We start from the raw sequence: 22,315 nt of genomic DNA, 5'->3' as shown, positions 1-22,315 counted from the left end.
AAGCTCAGGCATCCAGTGTGTGTGCCAGGATCCCCATTCGTTCCTCCCTGTGTGCCGGGCCTACCCAGCTTGCCCTTGCTGTGTGCCCAGGCACCCCCAGGAAGGCCACTCAGCCTTGTGGCCATAGTGGCATAGGCTGCCTCCCGAGGGCTGCTGGCAGCATTTTGGGAAGAAGGAATGGAAGACTGAAACTGAAGTTGCACTGCCGTGATGTGACTAATGCCCTCATTGGGCACCAGGGAAGTAGCTAGCCCTCCTTCAGTTCCTTCTTAAAAATAATTAAGATGATAAATTGTAGGGGTGCCTGGGTTTCTGTCAGTTAGGCATCCAACTTTGGCTCAGGTCACGATCTCGCAGTTCATGGGTTCAAGCCCCACGTTGGGCCCTGTGTTGACAGCTCAGAGCCCAGAGCCTGCTTCAGATTCTCTCTCTCTCTCTCTCTCTCTCTCTCTCTCTCTCTCTCTCTCTCAAAAATAAACATTGAAAAAACAATTTTTTTAAGATGGTAAATTTTATGTGTATTCTACTGTGATTAATTTTAAAAACTGGGATTCCCTTTGTGTGCCTCCCCAGATTTGTTCTTTATAAATTTGATTTGCAATTTGATCCATGCTTTTTTCCTAAAAGCTGAATGACATCACAATCCCTTGTAAAAGCAGGGCCTCCAGCTGAGACAAAGCACAGTGATTGCAGGGCGACCCTGCCTGTGCATGCACACTTGTGTGCATGTGTGTGTGTGAGTGAGCACACACATCCTGGCCAACACCTACAGTTGGCAGTGCTCCTCAGTCACCAGTAAGTCATTTGCTGAGCTGGGATCAGAGGTTTTGTTCTCAGCCTGGTGGCTGTTGGCTCAGCACCCACCACCGGCCTCACTAAGATGGCCAGTGCACCAGAGGGCCCTCCACGTCCCTCGTGTGTCTTGTGCATATGACTCTCTCTGGCTCATCCTGCTGCTGACTGTCCCCCTGTGGCTCCCAGGGCCCATCAGACCAAGCCAGAGTATCCTAGCCCCACCTCCTCTCTCATCCCAAATTTGGACTATTTCCCAAAAACACCCAGCATCCCCTCCCCCATGAAACCATGTGTTTATTGGTTTGTTCCTTCCTTGTTGCATTCATTGGTTCACTCATTAGTCTGTTCTTTCAGCTCAGATGTGGTGAGTTGGCTGATGCGACTGGAAGGTGGGTGCCCAGGAGAGTGGGGAGGAGGTGAGTTGGGGCCTCACCCCTGGTGAGGAGCTGTGTTCTATTCTGCAAGCAGTGGACAGTTAATACAGGGCGTCAGGCAGAGGGTGATATGAGCCGACTCACCCTGGTTGCTCTGTACAAGTGGCCCGTGGGGTTGAGAGCAGGCGCAGGAAAGCCACTTGAGCATTATGGCAGTGTCATCCAGGTGAGGGAGGTGTGGGAGCATGCGACTTCGATTGGGGATGGCGGAGGGCGGTCTGTGGGCTGGTGGAAGGGGTGGAAGTCAGACAGGCTCCAGGTGAGCCTGAGGTGTGTGTTCTGAGCAGCGAGGTAGGAGGTGCCCTGGCTGGGGTGGAAAGATGGCAGCAGGCTGGCGGGCTGTAGGTGGGGGGAAGGTCTGGGTCCTCCTCTAAGTGGACTGAGATGTGAGAGGGGCTGGAACAAGACGGCGGAGATTTGCACCTGGCACCGAGGAGGAGGTCAGTCAGGGCGTGTGAACATGGCAGTTGTCAGCACAAGACTCATGAACCTGGCCACAAATGCTGTGGGACTGACTGCCGTTTGCTAGCAGAGAACAGGGAGAGAGAACGAGGAGCTTCCGACACCCCGAGGGGCGGCGAGGGGGAGGAAACCAGCGCAGGAGGTTGGCCACCTGGCTTATTGTAGTGCAACTGGAGAGAATACCAGATAGGAGCCAGAGAGAAGAGGGAATACTAAGGAGTGACAAGTAGAATGAGGATAGAGTTCTCAGCAGCAGCAACAAAAGCAAAAGAAAAAAAAAAAAGTCCTCCGAGGGACTGAGAGAAAATAACTGTCCTACAGAATCCTCTACACAGCAGAAGTACCTTCCATGAATGAGGCAGAAGGTTAAAAAAAAAAAAAAAAGTTTTTTTTAAGGCAAGAGAAACCCAAGACCCAGGTTCATGTTCGAAGTGAGTGGGATGAAGTGGAAGGTGGGGACCGGGGAGGGGCAGGAACATTGCGAAGCGTCCAGTAAGGTTGGCCTTGGGCTCGGGGTGGTGGTGGTGGTGGTGGGGTTATATTTACTTGCAGTGTAAATGTTCTGTATGACGAATTTGTGTATATCAAATATACAATTAGAATAAAGAGAGAATGTGAATGTGATAGAGGAGGGGCCGTGGTGTGGACAGGCCACATCCTGAGAGGGTGACAGTGCCAAGCATGGGTCTTGGGGGCTAGAGAGACCCCCTCCAGGGACAGCTGGCCTGCAGGGGAGGGGCTGCCCCTGGGGAGAAGTCAGTGAGGTCTGTTTCCCATTCCCAGCAAAGATGATGGCATTAGGAAATCGTCTGTTAAGGAGATTCTGCTGGGTTATAATAAAACTGTCATCTACACGATCTGGCGCTCATCAAGGGCAGGAGCCAGGGCTGTGTAGAGAGTGGATTCTGCAGGAAGGGCCTGCCCTGCACACAGTGCTAACCCTGCCCAGGTCTTGGATCAAACCGTTTCACTCTTTTTTTCTTTCTTAGGAGCCCTGAGTTCCAACTTTCATGTTGCAGTGCAGCACATTTTTAGTTGTTGGGGGCTCTCTGCACTTCTCTGGCAGGGTGAGCGTGTGCCACGGGGAGTGTGACTCACCAGTGCTCATAGCAGCCGGGAGGACAGGCCCCGAGATGGGGTGAGAGACCAAGGGCACCCGGCCAGGAAGTGCCTGCCCAGATACGGACTGGCATGGTCAGAGGGCGGCACAACCACCACAGAGGGTGGCACCGAAATCTGAGGCACCTCGGGTGAGCTGTGTGTGGCCGTGATGGCCAGGGCTGGCCAGGGCCATGGAGAGCTGGCGAAGGTGAGCCCACAGTCAGGACCGGGCTATACCACACTACCCTAAGTGAGCCACAGGACATGTGCGTGAATATGTAACCGTGTGTGTGTGAGACAATGAGTGTGTGCATGAGAGATGTGTGAATGAGTGCGGGCTCACCGAGGATTCAGCACTCACACAGCAGTTGAAACAGGAGAGGTGAACGTAACTTATTAATCTGTGTTGAGAGGACAACAGTGGGCATAGGAGAGCTCTGTGGGCTACCTCAGGCTGAGGGCACCCAGGGAAGGACCCTGCTCCCCGGCCGGGGGTCAGAGCGTGCTGGCGGAGCTGGACAGCAGCCCACTGCTCATGGGGAAGTTGGCTGAGTTGCTTTGGCCGGGACTGGCCTGCAGCTTCGAGCTGGCTGGAGACAATCCTCCAAGGCACAGGGGAGCCAAGGCTGTGGATGGGTGGGAGCCAGTCCCTTTCAGGGCCAGGCAGGGTGGGAGCCGATGGGGTCTCTTTGAACATGAGCAGTGACTTCAGCCTTGGGCAGGTGTGCCACGAGCAGTGTGGGAGGGACCCACCTGTGCTGTGTGAGGAAAAGTCAGCTCCTCACCCCTCAGTGTGGTGCCTTGGAACAGGGGCAGCCCGGGCAACCAGACCCACTGTGCAAGGAGGTGCCACCAGAGGGTGATGCTGGCCAACTCTGTCCAGACAGAAATGTTAGACTAGGTGCGGGGGGAGGATTCTGACACCCTGTGGCATTCACAGGTGAGAGGGATGGGTACGGAAGGCTTTGCGAGTTCTGTGTCGACCTGTCCAAAGTGCCAGGTTTGGTCCTCACTGGAGGCCACTCTGAGCCCATAGGCCAGAGAGCCCTTCCTGGCAGAAAGTTGCCAGCAGCGAGCCTCTTGGTGGGCTCAGCGTCTGCCTTTATCCTGACTCCCGCTGCCACTTCCATTAGCCCTTGCACCAAATCCCGAGTCTCAGAACCTCCAGCCGAGTGACCTTGGTAAGGCTTCCCACCTCCCAGCTTCGGTGTTCCGAACTGTGAAATGGGGTAGTAAAGCGATCTGCACCCAGTGGCTGTGAATCTGAAGTTAGCAGCGTTGTGTAATACGTACCTGTGCACAGGTGAGGCCTGGCTGCAACCTGCACTGGCTGCTCCTCTCCCCAGCATGCCCTGCTCTGATTCACAGTTGGAGAAACTGAGGCTGCAGAGGCTGCACAGCCCTGTGGAAGTAGACACCAGTGGCCCGTCTCAGGCTCTCCTCATTCACCTGCCAGGATTGGCTACATCATTTGTGGGGCCCCGTGTAGAATGAAGGTGGGGACCCCTCGTTCTAGAATTGTGAAGAATTTCAAAACCGTGACATCAGAGCATTAAACCAAGTGTGGGGCCCTTTGGGACTGCCTAGGCTATACCCCCCTGAGGCCGGCCCCGCACCCACCTCCTCAGTTCCCTGCCTTGGACCATGTGTTTTTCCATCTAGAAGTGTCTGTGACACTGAAGAGCATTAAGGGAGCCATGCCCTGCGTCAGAGACCACCTGGGAGGTATTTTAAGTGCATTTAAGTCTGTTTCTGCTTACAATCATCGCCCAACCCACAAATCCCTTCTGGCAGCAATAGATTGGGCCCCACACGGATCCCGTAGGGCTGGGCTCCCTGAGATGAGAGCAGGCAGGCCCCATTTTCTCCCGCACATGTGGACTGTGTGGCAGTGACCAGCCTGGAGGAGGGGTGGGAGAGGGCTCTGGGAGCTCGGGCTGTGCTGCCTCCCAGCCCCTGTACCACTGGAAGTATGTGCAGTCAGGGAGGCCCCCTCCCCCCGCCACCCACAGGGTTCTGGAGCTGCTCCCACGTACCTGCGAGGTGGGGTGCTCTGGGTAGAGTAGCTCCCCCAGCAAGACCTGACAAGACCTTCTGCAGCCTCAGGGGTCACCACCCCCAAGAGGCCCTCCCCACAGTGACGCCAAGAACAGCCAGGTTCTACTGGCTTCTACCCTGCTGACCAGGGCCAGGAGTGTGGGTGCTGAGAGAATGTCCAGCAGCTGCTGTATTGAGTCTCATGACGTAAGCTCAGTTGACATGCAGCGGCCCCTCACTGGTACTCTGGAGGCCAGAACGCACACCCCACCTCTCCAGGGAGGGGTCAGGCACCCTAAGGAAAGCTAGTGGCCTGGTGGGCTCTGGAAGACACAGGCTGCCCTGGTCTGTGTCTACGGCCGATCCTGTAGACCCAGCAGTGTTCCCTGGGGGGAGCCCTGGGCGCTCAGGCCCCAGGGCAGCATCTCAGAGCGTTAGTGGTTAGCGTGTGCCCTTCTGCCACGGCGTTGAGGAGGTCGGCAGCGCTCATCCGGGCTGAGCCCCCTCTTTACCTGGTGTTGGTGTCACAAGCCCAGACTGCCCCTGGCCACCACCCTGTGAGGCCCCTGGGAGTTACAGTCTCCTCTCCTTTCTGTACCCGGAAGTGCCGAGCTGCCCAGAGACATGGTCTGTCATCAGGGTCCACTTCCCCTCTTGAGCTGGTGTTCCTGACTTGCAGTGAGCCCTAGCACCACTGAGGGCTTTGTCGGGAAGCAAAGCCTGTCCCAGCAGGCAGGGCCCCCTGGGTGGGGGTGGGGGGGCCCAGGCCTGGTCAGCTGGGGAGCAAGAGCATGGCAGCTGTGGGGGCCCCCGGAAGCTGAGTGGGCTGGTGAAGGATGTGCCTCTCTGAAAGACGGCTTTACGAATTCCAGTTTCTTTCTGTCTGTGCGTGTGCCCTTAAGCAAACAAATGACTTTCCTTCTTTCCGCCTCAGTGTCTGTGTTTGCAAAGCAGTGGTCCTGACAGTGCCTCTGTCTGGGGCTGTGGAGAGGATGGAAGGTCAGTGGGTATGCGTGGGGAATTGCCTCCCAGAACCATCCAGTGCTCTCCCCACACTCCACCTTTGAGAGGCAGGGGGCCGGCCCCTCCCGAGAATGTCATGGGGGCAGGACACAGTCAGGGGGAAGGGGGAGCCGTTCTTTCTGTCCATGGGGCAATGAGCATCACTTGCCTCGCCCCCACCGCAGCCCCTCCCCCAGGGCTCTTGCTGGATGCTCTGACTTGGAACCTTCATGGAATGTTGGAGGATAAGGAAGCTTGGCTGCTGCTCATGATTCAGGCCCTTGTCATGGAGCAGCCGTGCTGTGCCCGGCTCTGATCCCCCTTCTGAGCCTGCCTTCCGGGACGTGGCCATGCTGGCTCTGGGGCAGGATGCTGCCATGGGTTGGGAGCCCCCATAATGCCGGATTCCTGTGGAGGGAGGCCGGATGGCCCCGCAGAGGAAAGCAGGCCAGGGGTTCCCCTGCCAGGTAGTACAGAGGGGGCTCCCGCACACTCCTAGTGGGAGGTGGCCGCCAACCCCCTTCGGGAACTCCTCCACCACTGTCCCCTCCCTGTGGGTGAGGAGACACCCACAGGGAGCTTTCCTGTCTTTGCGTCATGACTTGAGTGGTTGCTAGGGTCCTCTTTGGGCCCCCACACTGTGGGGAGAGTGAGTGCCCCTTCTGGGAAACACAAGCCTCTGGAGTGAATCCCAGCTGTGCGGGGACCCTCGGAGGACCTGACAGCCATGACCCATCACTCAGCTCAGCTCTGTGCTGGTACCATGAGTTGACCCTTCAGCAGGAGCAGCAAGAGGCCAGTTTTGTGGCCCTTTGAGGCCAACACAGCCCTCTGAGCTGCCCTCCTGTCCCTGCTGGCATCAGCGGCTAAATCCCAAGGAGGTCAGCCCTGAGTGCCTCTGAGAACCTGTGTCCTCCTGGACCATGCTCTCTGCCAGCGAGACCGCAGGGTGGGGGGAGTGTGGTCTCAGCACTCCCTCCCCAGAATTCCCCAGTGTGGCTTCTTCATGGTACTCCACTAGCTGTCTCCCCCTTCAATGGCAGCCCATGTGGCACTCTGGAGCGGATCCTTCCCCTGGGAAACTTCAGCTCAGAGCAAAAGGTGGGCTCCTCGGAGGTCCTAGCCTGCTCCACCTGCCTGAACTTCACCCACAGGGACTGAGTAATTCTAGGTCCCACTCCAGGGACACCTCTCCTGGAGAGGGGCTTTCCAAAGGTCTGAAAGGCCACATTATGGGTGTTGTCATCATCCCCCAACCCCCACCCCCACGTCCCCCCATCACGGTGTTTAGTGTGGGGTGTGCAGGGCCAGGCCTTTGGCTCTGACAAAACCATCTCTCTCGCCCTCCTCCCCCCTTTCCTGTTACCCCCTTCTCTCTCTCCTTCTCTCCCTTCTCTCTCCCTCTCCCACCCCTTCCCCCTTGCTCCTTCCCAGCCCAGGCCTGTCTGACATGGCAGCACCCACACTGGAGCAGGCAGGGCCAAGGGTCTCCTCTGCTGGTGCCGACTGGCCTGGCTGCTCACCCCGGCAGCTGCGAAAAAAGTGGGGTCTGGGTGGAAACAAGCTGATTGAAAGGAGAAGTTGGCGGGGCACCTGGGTGCCTCAGTCGGCTAAGCATCTGACTTCGGCTCAGGTCACGATCTCACGGTTAGAGCCCTGCATCGCATCGTATGGGGCTCTCTCCTGTCAGCACGGAGCCCGCTTCGGATCGGATCCTCTGTCTCTCCCCACCCAAAATAAATAAACATTTAAAAAAGAGAGAGAGATGGGGCGCCTGGGTGGCGCAGTCGGTTAAGCGTTCGACTTCAGCCAGGTCACGATCTCGCGGTCCGTGAGTTCGAGCCCTGCGTCGGGCTCTGGGCTGATGGCTCAGAGCCTGGAGCCTGCTTCAGATTCTATGTCTCCCTCTCTCTCTGCCCCTCCCCCGTTCATGCTCTGTCTCTCTCTGTCCCAAAAATAAATAAACGTTAAATTTTTTTTTTTAAATAAAAAAGAGAGAAAGAAATTGGCTACAAGTGCATGAATAGTCCTAAAGTTTGCGTTGTGTGCTGGGTAGTTCCTATGCATTATATTTTCAGGACTTTTGTGGTTCTTAAGCATCGTTTGCCTATTTATCCACCTCCTTGAAAATTCTTACTATTTTAAAAAACTTTTTATTATGAAAGATGTTGAACACACGCAAAGTCAGCAGAGGCGTGAGCTCCTACGTGGGCTTACCCAGTGAGGCCATGGTCAGCATCCTCCTCTCGTGGCAACCACAGCTCTACCCACAGTGCCTTGGTGATCAGGTTTGTAGGGAAACTTTACAGAAGTTGAAATGCACAGCCCTCAGCTGTACATTAGCAGCAAATGTATGTGCCCATGTGACCCACACTGCTGTCAGGATGTGGAACCTTTACATCCCCCAGAATGTTCCTTCTTGCCACCCCCCCCCCAGGCTTGTGTCTCCTCCCACCCCAGGTAGCCAGGCTACTTTCCGTCACCTGAAATTAGCCTAGAATCCTGCCATGTATATTCTTTTGTGCCTGGCTGCTTCCTCTTGGCATGGTTGTCTGTGAGAGCTTTCCAGGCTGTGATGTGTATCCATAGTTCATCCCTTCTCGTCGCTGCATAGGATTCCGTGGTGTGAAAACCACTTTTTGCTTATCCACTCACCTGCTGAAGGGCTTCTGGGGTGTTTCCAGTTCTTGGCTGCGTGAATAACCCTGCCACTTGTGAATAAGTCATTTGATGGACGTGTGTTTTCATTTCTCTTGGATAAATTTAGTAGGATTTCTGGGTCCAAAGGTAGGAGTATGTTTAACTTTGGAAAAGGTTTGTTTCTCTTATAAAAAGTGCCCAGGTTTGGGGCGCCTGGGTGGCGCAGTCGGTTAAGCGTCCGACTTCAGCCAGGTCACGATCTCGCGGTCCGTGAGTTCGAGCCCCGCGTCAGGCTCTGGGCTGATGGCTCGGAGCCTGGAGCCTGTTTCCGATTCTGTGTCTCCCTCTCTCTCTGCCCCTCCCCCGTTCATGCTCTGTCTCTCTCTGTCCCAAAAATAAATAAAAAACGTTGAAAAAAAATTTTTTTTTTTTTTAAAAATAAAATAAAAAGTGCCCAGGTTCATTTTTGGTGACTACTGCCAGCCCTGCTTATCTGACATCATCTTGTTCACTTGAAAACTCTGGATCCAGGGGCCCTGGGTCTCTCAGTCAGATAAGCATCCGACTTCGGCTCAGTTCATGATCTCACAGTTTGTGGGTTCGAGCCCCGCATCAAGCTCTGTGCTGACCGCTTGCTCGGAGCCTGGAGCCTGCTTCAGATTCTGTGTCTCCCTCTCTCTCTCTCTCTCTGCCCCTCCCCTGCTCACGCTCTGTCTCTGTCTCTCTCTCTCTCTCTCTCTCTCTCTCTCTCTCTCAAAAATGAATAAACGTTAAAAAAATTTTTTGAAAGAAAGAAAACTCCGGATCCAGATGATTTGCTGAGAAGCCTGTGTGAACTCCCAGCTCTGTGCAATTCACGTACTTAACAAACTTGGGTAATTGAGAATGATTTTGCAGTTGTCTTACACTGCCTCTTCCTCCTCTCTTTTCTTTTTCTGTTTTAAGGCAGTCCGTTTTCAGCTTGTGTTTAGCTACACGGATAGTTGTGTGCTGATGTTTTTAGGACTACAGGTGAGAAAGTCCTACTAGGATCAGAATTTTCTTACTTACCTATTTATTTATTTATTTGTTTCTGTATGAAAGACTTTAATCCTATAAATTATGGAGGATGATATCTCTTCTAATTTAAGAATGAGGAGACTTAACACTTGCATCTGATTTTGCTTGCAAACTATTCCTTACGCTAGGTTGGAATTTTAAATTAGGAAGTTTTTTGGTCCACAAAGAAGCTTTTATCAAGGTGTGAAGTCCAGCTGCTGGGGAATGCTGGTCTGCCTGGGAGGCTTGCTCTGGACATCATCCTCACCCCTCCCTCCCTCACACACTTCCCTCCCTTCTCCAGCTCCGCTGGGACTCTACTTCGCCAGGGATGCTTACTGGGAGAAACTCTACGTGGACCAGCCAGCTGGCATGCCCCTGCTCTACGTCCATGCCCTGCGGGACATGCCGGAGGAGGTGCCCGCCTTCCGCCTGGGCCAGCACCTCTACGGCATCGCCTACCGTGCAAGACTGCATGAGAACGAATGGATTCGCATCGAGGAGGACACTGGCCTTCTCTACCTTAACCGGAGCCTGGATCACAGCACCTGGGACAAGCTCAGCATCCGCAGTAAGGGAGCTGCCTACCCCCAGCCTGTCTCCTTCTCCTCCCACAGCCCACCTCATGCCTCTCCTCCTCTCACAGCCACGGGGAGGCTCAAGAGGGTGGTTGCTATGCAATTCCTGTTGTGTCAGAGTGAAGAGTGAGGCGAGGCTGGCCTGCCTCTGTGTCCAGCCAGGCCAGGGCACGGATGAGTTTGGGGGCTGCTGCTGATCCTTGGGCCTCCTAAGTCTGTTGGGATTTTGGAGAACCCCTGGGAAGGTTTGGGTGCTCTCTCTATGCTGGACTCAGATGCCTTTTCCAGTTGGGCGACCAGGATTTGGGGTTATAAGAGGGGTTAAAAGGGGCTAGAAAAATCAGAAGGTTTTTGATTTAGCAAATGATCTGGAACTTCCCGGGGAAGGAGCAGTTCTGCAGAAAGCTTGTCTTCCCATCCGCAACAGGCTACCCTTGGTCCCTGGTGGGGACTCCAGCCTGGTGCTGGGGAGGAAAGTGGTGTGGAAGGAGGGCCTGGCCAGCTCCTCAGAGTCGGGGACAGAGCAGAATAGAGGCCACATGCGACCCTGGTCCTGGGGGGTGCAGCAGCTCTGCCTGGTGGTGCAAAATGGTGTTCACATACCCAGTAGCTCCCCACCTCCAAGCATCTCCTCCAAAGACATGGCCTCACTGCCTGCTCCCACCAGCCCTGAGCCCCCTCATACGGGCAAGAGGCAGGTGGCATGCCTATGCATGCAGAGTGGGCGGCACTGCCCAGCAGGACGGAGTGGTTGCACCCCCATTTGCCAGGTAAAGCCAGGGTCACACGACGGAGCCCCCCACCGGGTACCCCCAGTTCTGGAGGAGGTGGCATCTGAGATGGATCTCAGTTCCGTGCACACTTAACCGCTGCCGTCTTCATCCCAAGCCCCTGTGGGGATCTTGAACTAGGGCTCCAGGGGCAGAGGCCAGAGTGGAATTTGCCAAGGTGCCCCTTTTCATAGGAGGCCTGTTCTGTTCGTGATTGCACCTGTTAAGTCCAGTCAGGAGAGAAACCACACGGTAACTTGAACAGGGCAAGTTTGTATAGAGAATGGTTAACTACAGCCCGGGATTGAAGCAACAAAGGACAGGCTGGTAAGAAGCAAAGAGAACTCTAATGAATACGGGAGGAGGAGATGTGGGGGAGCAGCCACTACCCTAGGGCTGAGAGAGAGGGCCCAGGAAGCGTCCCTGTCACTGTGGCAGAGATCCAGACCTTGTTGGAGAAAGAGCCTCCATGATGGAATTTGCTGGAAATTCCCCCTCCAGGTGCTGGGGAAGTCTGTGGAGAGGTGACTCCACAATGAAAGCCCTTGGGGAGGGTGTGGAAGGGAGCGGCCTGCTGATCACCACATGCAGTAGGAACCAGCCTGGGGAGTTGGACCCAGGGCTCAGGGCACCCCTCTGCAGGGGGGCGATGATGTGGGGAGAATTAGGGGGAACAATAGACCCCAGTGCTCAGGGCACCTGAGGAATCAGTATTTGAGCCGAGACCTGAATGACAAGAGAGGCGGGCCTGCCAGGTACCTCCAGGCAGAGGGAGCAGAACCATGGGACCCTGAAGCACAGACACGCCCCAGGTCCAGGGAAGTCGGTGGTGGGGTGCAGAGAGCCCAGTGGAACCCTGTGGACAACCGTGAGGACTGGGCTTTACACTAGCCCTGCAGCCAGCTCCTGTCCCTTCCCCATGCTGTTCCCTACCACCTGTAGATGTGGCTGATGCCCCACCAGACCTGACTTCTTTCTCTGCAGATGGCGGCTTCCCTGTGCTCACCATCTACCTCCAGGTCTTCCTGTCACCTACATCCCTGCGTGAGGGCGAGTGCCAATGGCCCAGCTGTGCCCGTGTGTACTTCTCCTTTGTCAACACCTCCTTCCCGGCTTGTGGTTCCCTCAAACCCCGGGAGCTCTGCTTTCCTGAGACAAGTGTCTCCTTCCGCATCAGAGAGAATAGGCCTCCTGGCACTTTCCACCAGTTCCGCCTGCTGCCTGTGCAGTTCCTCTGTCCCAACATCAGCGTGGCCTACAGGCTCCTAGAAGGTGAGTGCCGGCCTTGTAGGGCCATCCTCAGTGCCTGTTATGTGCCGAGCACAGGACCACTAGCCCTTGACATGAGCCATCTGGTTTACTCTCCACCACCACACCACCCGCTCATTTAGTATTCCAGAAATATTTCTTGTCATGGATGATGGCCTGTCAGGGACTAGGTAGTGTTCTAGGGGCTAAGGATGTGACAGTGAACTAAAGTCAAAATCCTGCCTGCCCGCAGCCTCCATTTCCCTGGGAGATGGAGACCATGCACATGCCAAGGAAATGGGGTGGCTTCTGGAAGGTGCTATGTGGGAAGTAAAGCTCCAAGGATATAGAGGGGTGGAGACTGCGGTCTTAAATCTCGTGGCTGGGGAAGGGAGAGCTGGAGCAGAGGTGGGAGGGCCCCAGGCAAGCTGGGCTGGCCCCTTTGAGATCCCTGCAGTGGAGCCCCTGTATAGCTGGAGTGGAGTGAGCCACAGGGGACAGTGGAGGTGCATGAGAACAGAGAAATTCTTGAGGGTTTCCCCTTGAGGGACTAGGGAGTCATGGAAGGCTTGTCGGGAAGGGGGGCTTGGCCAGACCTGACTTACCTCTAAAGGATTATTCTGGCTGCTGTGCTAGGAATGATTTGGTACGGGGCAGCGTAGGGTGGAAGTGGGGAAACGGTTAGGAGGCTACCTGAGAAATCCCTGAGCAAGAGGATAGAGACCGGAAGAAGGGTGAAAGGCCACAGGGACATGAAAAGCAGGCAGCTTCTAGGCATGTTATGAAGGAAGACCCAGCAGGATTTCTTGAGGAGTTGGGTGTGGGTGTTGAGGGGAAGGGGGAGCTAGTGTGGCTCCAGGATTCTGCCTAAGCAGCTGCAAGGGTAGTAGACTTTGCCACAAGATGGCCCTGGGGAGGCCAGCCAAGGTGGGGATGGTGGATGAGTCCCAGTGGAGGTGAGAGGGGGCACCTGAGCAGACCTCCGATGAGAGGCACCATTAAAATACTCAAAAGCAAAGAACTGGGGCCCAGAAGGTAGACTGCTAGTAGTAAGAGGAACCTGGCTTCACAGCAGGTTTACCGTTCACACCGTAATGAGGTAATCATGTTACAGAAAATCTCAGTAAGATAAGAAAAGTAGCCACCCACTCCCCCAGCATCCTCACACTGCCCCGCAGCAGGGATGGGTGTCTTTGTGCAGGATTGTTAGCCAAACGTAAGGCTGAGCATGCTGCCCTTCCTCATAAAGGTTACATCATCAAATTTTGTTGAGCGTGTTTTTTGTAGTCATAAACATCAGAGAGAACCATTATATCATAAGCATTTCCCACATGTAATCCACATGTAATATGTGGCTTTGAGGAGAGGGAAGGGACTTTTGATTTCCCACCGAATGGAGCTGGCCTAACCCTTCCTGGTTGGCTGTGGGGGCAGTCAGTGTTGACCTTCAAGCCCTCAGCGTTTCCCCTTTTCCGAGTTATTCCTGGAGGATGAATTTCAGGACAGGTTTGGGCTGAAGAGTGTACCATGGTGACTGGCCCTCCCCTCAGCGGGTAGTGGGAAGGTACATAAGTCACTGACCATGTAGCGGCGCCTGGTCAGGAGCAGGCATGTTAGCCTTCATCATCCCATCTCTTGGTGAGCAAACTGAGGCACAGAGAGGCGGAACGACCAGTCTGGGATCACACAGCCAGAGACACAGCTGTCCCCGCCCCCCAGAGAGGCAAGGTTGGAGGTTGGGCAAGTAGTGTGAGCAGCCTTCCCTAGGTTATCAGAGTGAGGACTTGATGCAGGCCTCCTGGTTCCTGCGCGTCCCCAGCAGCACGAGTGAAGGTGGCAGGCACAGGACAGCCAGTTAGTGCATGGTCATCACTGCAAACCCGTGCCTGAATTTCCACACCCACCACTGAGGAGGAGTAGTTCAGGGCACGGCCAGCATGCTCGGCAACTCTGACCCATTGGCAGGGCCCCTGAAAAAGGCAGCTCGCCCTGCCCCCCTCCCCAGCCTCCTCCCTGCCCTGGAGTCATGTTGGGGTTCCTGGTCTGCTTGGTGCATAGGTGAGAACCTGCCCTTCCACTGCGCCCCGGACAGCCTGGAAGTGAGCACGCGCTGGCCCCTGGATCGCGAGCTGCGGGAGAAGTACGAGCTGGTGGCTGCTTGCACGGTGCGCGTCGGCGCACGCAAGGAGGAGGTGGTGATGGTGCCCTTCCCCGTGACCGTGTATGATGAGGACGACTCGGCGCCCACCTTCCTCGGGGGCATCGACACCGCCAGCGCTGTGGTGGAGTTCAAGAGGAAGGAGGTGCCTGTCTGCCGCCCTTGGGCTTGTCTGTTTTGTGTCGTCCATCTGTTGGGTGTCTGCCATTCTGTCCACCATTTATTCCTTGGTCTGTTCAGCTGTCCCTCTGGCCATCCAGCTGTGTGGCTGACCATCCGTCTAGCTATTCGTCTTTTATTGGCCCATCCAACTGTCTTTTGGGGCTTTCTTCCTGTCTTGGGGGTAGCTGAGGAGGAGAGGGGAGGTCAGCCTAGCTGTCCTCTGATGAATGTCCGGGCGCCCTGAATGCCTAGCATGTGTCTGACCAGGCTGTCAAAGCCCAGGGTGGGCGTTCGTGTCAGGGGTGTACCTGTGCCGCTGCCCGTGGGCACAGCGGTGCTGCCCTGAGGGGGAGAGGACAGCTGCCAGAAGGGCACTCCCTTCCACCGTGTCAGCTGTCGCTAGAGGGCGGTAGAGGCTCGTGGAGGGTGGCCAGGGAGTGCGTAAGACTGGCAAGTGCCGCTCCCAGCACAGCACGGCCCACCCACCTCCCTGCAGGCGGATCGTGACTGCCACCTCCTGGGCATTGGGCCGTCCTGCAGCCGGCTGGCCAAGGGCACAATGGGAAATGTGTTGTCCGTCGCTTGCCTCTCTAGGCACCCCAAGTGGTAGATGGGCGGATGGGAGGAAGGCACGTCTCGCTGGTAAAGGTCGCATGAGCTTGGAAGGGCTGCCTTGGGGTGACAGCAAGGAGTCTGGTTAGCAGTGGAAGCAGAGATGCCCTGTGACTGCTCAGAGCTCTCCTCATGATTCCCTCCAGCCTGGTATATAGAAGGTCCTTGGAGGAGGACATTTTGATGTACACCTGGGCTTGGATCTGGCTCTGCCACCTATCACTAAGTGACAGTAAGCTAACTCCTCCACCCTGTGGGGCCCGGCTTACTGTGCTCCATGGAGACCTGGGTGAAGCCTATCAGCAAAGCACCTGGGCATCTTCTCTCATCCATTCTTAGGAGAAATCTGTAGATGTCTGTCACACCTGTTGCACAAGTGAGGCACAGTGGCCCAGGGAGGGTGACTGAGCCAGATTGGCAAGGGACCCTCTGGGAACTTGAACCCAGGCCAGTGGGTCCTTAGAACTGGCTCTGAATGTGCGCATTTGCCCCGCCTTTGGTGCACGTGCCCTCCTGAAGTCTCAGGCTACAGGGTCTCTGAGGGGTCCCTCTCACCAGCTCTGACTGGCACCCCCTACTTTCTGCAGGGCACTGTGGTGGCCAAAATACGTGTCTTCGATGCAGACGTGGTGCCAGCATCCGGGGAGCTCCTGAAGCGATACACAAACACACTACTCTCTGGGGATGCCTGGGTCCTCCAGACATTCCGTATCGAGCACTCCCCCAACGAGACCTTGGCCCAGGCCAACGGCAGCTTTGTGCGGGCAACTGTGCATGACTACAGTAAGAGGGACCAGGCGTGGCCTGGCTGGGCCCCCTAGGGAATCCCACCCTTGTAGCATCCTACAAACACAGATACTTGTCCTTGCTCTCTGAGCCCTAGGATGAAGATCCTTCCACTCCACCCAGCCCTTCCTCATCTTCTACTGGTCTCACCTTGGCCACCTTGGTGGGTTTTTACCGGCTTTGTTCTCTCACTGAACTGCCTCGTGGCAGGCCTTGGCGGGACCCTCCCACATTTCCCCATGCTTACCATGCCAGGGTTCACTGCCCACTACAAACAAATACATCGTTTCCTGAGGCCTTCCTCTGGCTCCTGGCATCTGCTTTGCTGCCTCCGAGGTGGCCAAGTACCTGGGGATTATTTCTCCCTAGTCCCCATAGCTCTCTACTCACAGAGGTTAGTACCCAGTAGCATCTCTGTGTGCTTGAGCCAGAGGATCCTGCAAAGATTGTCCTGTCTGGCTCCCACAGGGCTAAGCTCCAGGGGCCTGCTGTGCTCCCTTGCAGGATGGGGCATCTTCATCAGCTGCCTTGCCTCCGCCACCCCCCCCCCCCACCCTCCTGCTCATGTTTTCTGGGATTATCCTTCCAAATACCCTAGTTGCACTTGAATCCTTGTTTTGGGATCTGCTTCTGGGGGAACCCAGAATCGCTGGTACCTTTACCCCTTTCTGCCTGGCCTGATCCTTTTTGTTTCTCATCTTCCTCACACACTCTGAGCCGTTGAAGGTCTCCTGCCCTGTACAAGGGGAAATGTCATCCTTGCCCGGGCTCATTCACTCTAAACACCCTGTGTACCAAAACCTCCTGACCCTCATCTTCCTGTCTCTGTGAAACTAGAACCACAGCCACGCCATTCAGCAGGTGCACGGAAGCGTGCAGGCTCCGAGCACCGGGAGCCTGTGGAGTCCAGGACTCCACTGGAGGCTGCTGCTGTTGGGAGGAGTTCTCTGGGGGAATGGAGGCCAGTATAGTTTTCCCAGGGCCTCGGTGGTGGTACATCTTTACCCCGTGTACACCCACACATACATGCTCCGCACGTACACATTCCACGTGCATACCCGATACCTACCGCATATACATACATATACCCTATACACAACACACAGACACCCCATAACACGTACCACACACACATACAGGTTACCTCCCAGCTGAGAAGGATTTTCTCAGCTTCCAGCTCAGCACAACGGTTAACATTTAAACAGTGGTTCTGACTTAGCCACCTCTGTTATCCATGCACCATACGTGTGAAAATCTGTGTTTGCACCCATGTGTATATGTGCCGGGGACATGGCTGGGAGGAGGCACGCGGTGGCACGGGGCAGTGGGCCCAGGCAGTCATCACCGTGCCCCCACCCACAGGGCTGGTTCTCAACCGGAGCCTCCCCATCTCGGAGAACCGCTCCCTGCAGCTGACCGTGCTGGTCAATGACTCGGACTTCCAGGGCCCCGGGGAGGGCACCCTCTTCCTCCACTTCAACGTGTCCGTGCTGCCTGTCAGCTTGCACTTGCCCAGCACCTACACCTTCACTGTGAGCAGGCGGGCCCGCCGCTTTGCCCAGGTGAGCCCACAGCCCAGTGCCTACCTGGGGAGGGGCATGGAGGGACCGAGGACCCCCAGGGTGGGGCACTCTATTTTACAGATTGCAAGCAGGGCTGGTGTTGAGAGACACTCCCTCCCTGGCCTAACGTGTACACAGAGTGGCCCAGGGGAAGCCACGGGCACGGGGCCAGGGAGGCTGGGGCCATGACAGAGTTGACAGAGTCACAAGGGTAGGGCTAGTGGGCACCATGGACCTCTTTGTGGCCGTCTTCCTTTGTATTTTTAAAACATATTTTGTCCAACTGTAAAAGCAATGCCAGCTAAATCTACGTAGGCTGACTTGGAAAGATGCTCCTGGTGGATTGTTAAGTGAAAAGTGATTTGTAAAAATACTGGCCTCCCATGACTCCGTATGTTCAAAAACAAATTTTCATTGATGGAATTTGCGAGCGTGTGAATGCAGGCAGCAAGTAACAGTGGCGCCCTCTGCTGGGAAAGGTGGGGAGCACTTCCACTTTGCCTTCTGCATGTGCGTTTACTAGAGCCTATCTTTCATTTGTCATTGAAAAATAACAGAAGTGAAAAAAAAAAAACATAAAGTAGTAAGTATCCGTTAAAAAAGATGCAGGACAGGGAGGAGAGATCCCTTCTCTCCCTATCAACTAGCATTTAGCATTTTAGTACAGTTCTTTCTAGAATGTTTCTCTTAAGGATTTTTGTAGTTTTACTTGGCATTACAGCATGCATATGACTTCACATACTGCTCTTTCCTAATGGAGCAGCTTCGGATACACCTCTTCAGAATGTCATGTTTAAGGCCATCTCCAGTTGTCCCCGTTTCTGTTGTTGGTTCCCATGCACCCTCCACTCCTGACAGCCACCCAGGTCCAGCACACAAAGGACCCCACCCTTGGACATATCCAAGCTCCCTGACCTGCCACCCAACCCCGGACCTTTCATGGAAGCAGAGGTCAAGGGTGGTGGGAAGTAACAAGGCAGAGGGGTCCGAGGGGTCTCTGAGGGGGTGCCAAATGGAAGCAATACCGTAAGAGGTGTGTCACCTGTGCTCCAGCAGACTTGAGATCAGAGGGACTTGAGTCCCAATATGGCCTCACACTCCCTGTGATCTTTCACCCCCGTCCCCGGTCTTTGAGATTGTAAGTCGAGGATAGTGACCTTGGGCAATTTTGAGGACCGTACGGGAGAGTGGAAGTGAGCACATTTTATATGGGAATGTGCTGGGAGATCTAGGAGGTAGTAGTTTTATTGTGGTGTCGGGCCTGAGTGGAGGAACCTGGCTGTGCCCTGGGCCTGAGCAGGGCTGAGCGAACGCCTGCTAAGTGGCTGCAGGCCAGGCCCCACCCTGCCCTCTGCCCCCCGGCCTTGACTAGTCAGAGCTCCTGGTTTTAAGCCACTGAAACCAGTGTCTAATTTGAACTTCAGTGGCCAAGGGGTAAGGAGAGTTCCGGGCCCCAGCAATGGCACTGCCTGCCTAGCATCCCCTGGAGAAGCATCCCCTCTTTCCCAGCGGTTCCAGCCAGAGTGCCAGGAAGGCCCCTGGGTCTCGTGGGGGACAGGCAGAATCATGTGGCCTGGGCACGGTGCTCTGACTGACCAGGCAGGTGACCTGGAGCAACCAGGCGACATGCACTGAGAATGGCAGTCAGTGGTCCCCATAACAAAACCGGCCTGGCCGGAAGCCGGGGAGGGGAGGAGGGGGGATCCAATTGGCCTTCATGCCTCAAGGATCCGGTGAGTAAAGAATGAGCCGGGAGAGTGGGCACCTGCCTGGAGGCAGGGCCCTGAGTTCTTCCACCTCTGGCCCCCAGGAGGTAGGCGGTGGTGTGATGGACAGGGCAGGGGAGGGCCAGGCATCTGGATGGGTCTGCAGGTTCCAGGGGCATGGAGGACGGGGACTTGAGGGGGGTCTGTCATACCTGGAGCCCGTAGGGGACTGTTCCAGGACTCAGGCCGGCCAGGGGCCCCTCCAGCCACCATCACAAGCCAGTGCCGCACCCAGCTGAGGCATTTCCTGTGCCCCGTGCCTAGATTGGGAAAGTCTGTGTGGAAAACTGCCAAGAGTTCAGCGGCATCCACGTGCAGTACAGGCTGCAGCTCTCCAGCACCAACTGCAGTGTCCTGGGGGTGGTCACCTCAGCCGAGGACACCTCAGGGAACCTTTTCGTGAACGACACAGAAGCCCTGCAGCGGCCCGATTGCTCTCAACTCCGGTACACGGTAGTGGCTGCCGACCGGCCAACCCGCAAGCAGACCCAGGCCCTGCTGGTTGTCACCGTGGAGGGGACATGTGAGTGCCGGGGCCGCGTGGAGGATGGAGATGGGCAGGGTATGGTAGAGCCATGGGCTTCCCTCATAGAAGTGGCCTGGGCCTGCCCCCTTCACCCAATGGCAGTGCCCCTGGGCGCGAGTCTCCTTCCCTGCAAAATGAGACTAAGAGTGCCCGCTGCATAGCCAAGTGGGAAGGGTGACAAGGAGAAAGTATAAAACAGCTTAGCCCAGAGTGACTGAGTAGTGAAAGGTCACTATTCCCCGTCACCACTGCCAGTGCATTCTATACACGCCCTTGCTATAGGACTGCCAGATAAAATACAGGACCCTGGTTAAATTTAAATTTCAGGTAAGCAACAAGCAATTCTTGTTGTAAGTATGTCCCACACAACGTTTGCAGACTTCCAAGTGTGTCGATGCAGTGTTAGGGATGTACTTACACAAAGCAAGCATTCAGTGTTCTCTCTGAAATTCAGGTGTAACCGTGCATGTGTATCTTTGGCTGAGTGTAGCCCTGTCACATCCTCCCTCCATGCTTAGCCCAGTAGCTGCCCCACCCCCTGCTGTGACTGTGGTACCACCCTACTTCCTCAGTGGGCCCCATCACTGCCCTGTGCCCTGATGCAGAGGCACCCCCACCCCTCTAGCCTCACCCATGAGAGAAGCTTGGCCAGTGCTTCCCTCTGCCCCTGGATGCTGGCTGGACACCGGGCCCAGGCCAGCCCTCTGTGACCAGCTTTCTGCCACCCCCAGATGTGGCTGAGGAGCCAGGCTGCCCCCTGTCCTGTGCAGTCAGCAAGAGACGCCCTGAATGTGAGGAGTGCGGCGGCCTGGGCTCTCTGACGGGCAGGTGCGAGTGGAGACAGGGAGATGGCAAAGGTAGGCCCCACGCAGAGCCAGGGGCCTGCGGCCAGGCGGGGGAGAGGGGTAATGGTGGCTGAGTGGAAATGGGGTCCATGTAGGCCCTGCCGGCCACTGTGATGGCCCTCCCCTCTCCACATGTGTTCTCCAGAACTTTGTCCCCGTTTGTAGTTCCTGATGTCAGGAGAGGGTGAGCATGAACACAGAGCACGGGCGGCACAAGGACGTGCAGTCTTCTCATCGCCATGGGACCACAGGTCCTCTTGGGTTTTGGAAGGTCTGGGCCAAAGTTGGGATGTGGCCCCAGGCAGTAGGGCTTGGGTGTAGATGGCAGCAAATTCTGAACTGTGCCCACCACCCCATGGATCCCACTCACGGATTCTCTGCTTGGGCCTCAGTTTGCTCCTTTAGGGGGTACAGGGTTGGCCTGGGAGGCCCTGGGGTGCCGCCCTTCTGGCTCTGGCCATCTGACCTTGTGGTAGTGACCAGCCTGCCGTGTGTCGTAGGAATCACCAGGAACTTCTCCACCTGCTCCCCCAGCATCAAGACCTGCCCCGACGGCCACTGTGATGCCGTGGAGAGCAGAAATGTCAACATCTGCCCCCAGGACTGCCTCCGTAAGCAACTACTGGGCCTGCAAGTTCAAGGGCCCCGGGTGGGTGGGAGTAGCCAGCGGGAGGGAGAGGCTTGGACTCCCACCTGCACTTCAGCCAGACAAGCCTCATGCCTGGATTTTTTTGCCAAGACTTTTTCTAACATTTCATTTGAACAAAGGGCTTTGCACCACCTCCCGCAAAAACAAACAAACAAACAAACAAAAAAAAACCTCTGGAGACTGGTGCCTGGACCAACACTCCCCAGTGTCTCCCTGGGAAGCTCACATGGGTACAGCTCCCAACCCCTGATTGTCCTGGCTTCCTGCTGCCTCTTGTCTGCTTCTGAAAAGTAACTATGTGTGGACCTCAGCGAGGGCCCTGGACAGCCTGTGGGGGCCTTCTTCTACCAGCTGGGGCCACTGGTTTGGGGGCAGACTGTGCTGATTCCTGCCCAGGTGACCCAGACTTAAGAGCTCACTACCCTTCCCACCCCCACCTACCCCCATGTCTCCCACCCACCCCACCCCCTGGCCTAATATGCTGACATCACGTGCAGAGGGACTGCTCATGCTTCTTCCTGGGTGGTCCTGGGTGGTTTGGTCACACCAGGAGGCTTAGTGGGCTACATCTGTCACCAGGGGGCGGCAGCATCATTGGTGGGCATGAGCCAGGGGAGCGCTGGGGGATTAAAGCTGGCTTCGGTATCTGCAACTGTTTCCCAGAGGAGAAGAAGTGCTTCTGCGAACCTGAAGACAGCCAGGGTGAGTGGGTGGGGGACACTGCGGGGGCCATATGCAGGGCAGAGCTCCCCACACCTCCCTGAGCCCCGGCGAGCCAGGGAGGAAATTGCAGGAAGGCAAGTGAAACCCCGGGAGACCCTCCTCCTTCCCTCTGGGCCTCGGTTCCCTCATCTGTGCAGAGGCATCTAGGTCAGGGCCTCTACAGAGTAAGTTTTCTGCCCTGAAGTTTTATGGTAAAAGGTTGGGCTGGAAAATTCTTCCACCTAGTAACTCCACATCTATTCAGTTTGTCCTTGGGCAGGGCCTTCTCTGGGCCCATGGCACCATCTGACTGGAACCCCACTCTCCCAGCCATAGCCTCCAGGTGCTCCTTCTGGGCCAGCAAGTGCGGGTAGGTGGCATGGGTCTGAGCACACGGGAAGCTTTCCTGCCTGGGCCCAGGGATGTTTTTCTTGTATTTGAG

At 55.9% G+C, this 22,315-nt stretch overlaps 1 protein-coding gene across 1 annotated transcript in view; it reads left to right on the top strand.

The window, feature by feature from the left end:
* RET (ret proto-oncogene) overlaps positions 1-22,315 on the top strand; it is a 51,764-nt gene that overhangs the window by 13,759 nt on the left and 15,690 nt on the right. Inside the window, exons 2-10 of the mRNA XM_023240699.2 lie at positions 9,814-10,080; positions 11,842-12,129; positions 14,164-14,408; positions 15,625-15,820; positions 17,186-17,385; positions 19,416-19,674; positions 20,409-20,534; positions 21,023-21,133; positions 21,751-21,873. Coding sequence (XP_023096467.2) covers positions 9,814-10,080; positions 11,842-12,129; positions 14,164-14,408; positions 15,625-15,820; positions 17,186-17,385; positions 19,416-19,674; positions 20,409-20,534; positions 21,023-21,133; positions 21,751-21,873 — 1,815 coding nt within the window. The remainder of the gene's footprint in view (positions 1-9,813; positions 10,081-11,841; positions 12,130-14,163; positions 14,409-15,624; positions 15,821-17,185; positions 17,386-19,415; positions 19,675-20,408; positions 20,535-21,022; positions 21,134-21,750; positions 21,874-22,315) is intronic.

The sequence above is a fragment of the Felis catus genome, chromosome D2, assembly GCF_018350175.1.
Source record: "Felis catus isolate Fca126 chromosome D2, F.catus_Fca126_mat1.0, whole genome shotgun sequence".
NCBI lineage: Eukaryota > Metazoa > Chordata > Mammalia > Carnivora > Felidae > Felis > Felis catus.
Note: the sequence above shows the minus strand (reverse complement) of the source record. Positions and strands in the feature narration are given on the sequence as shown.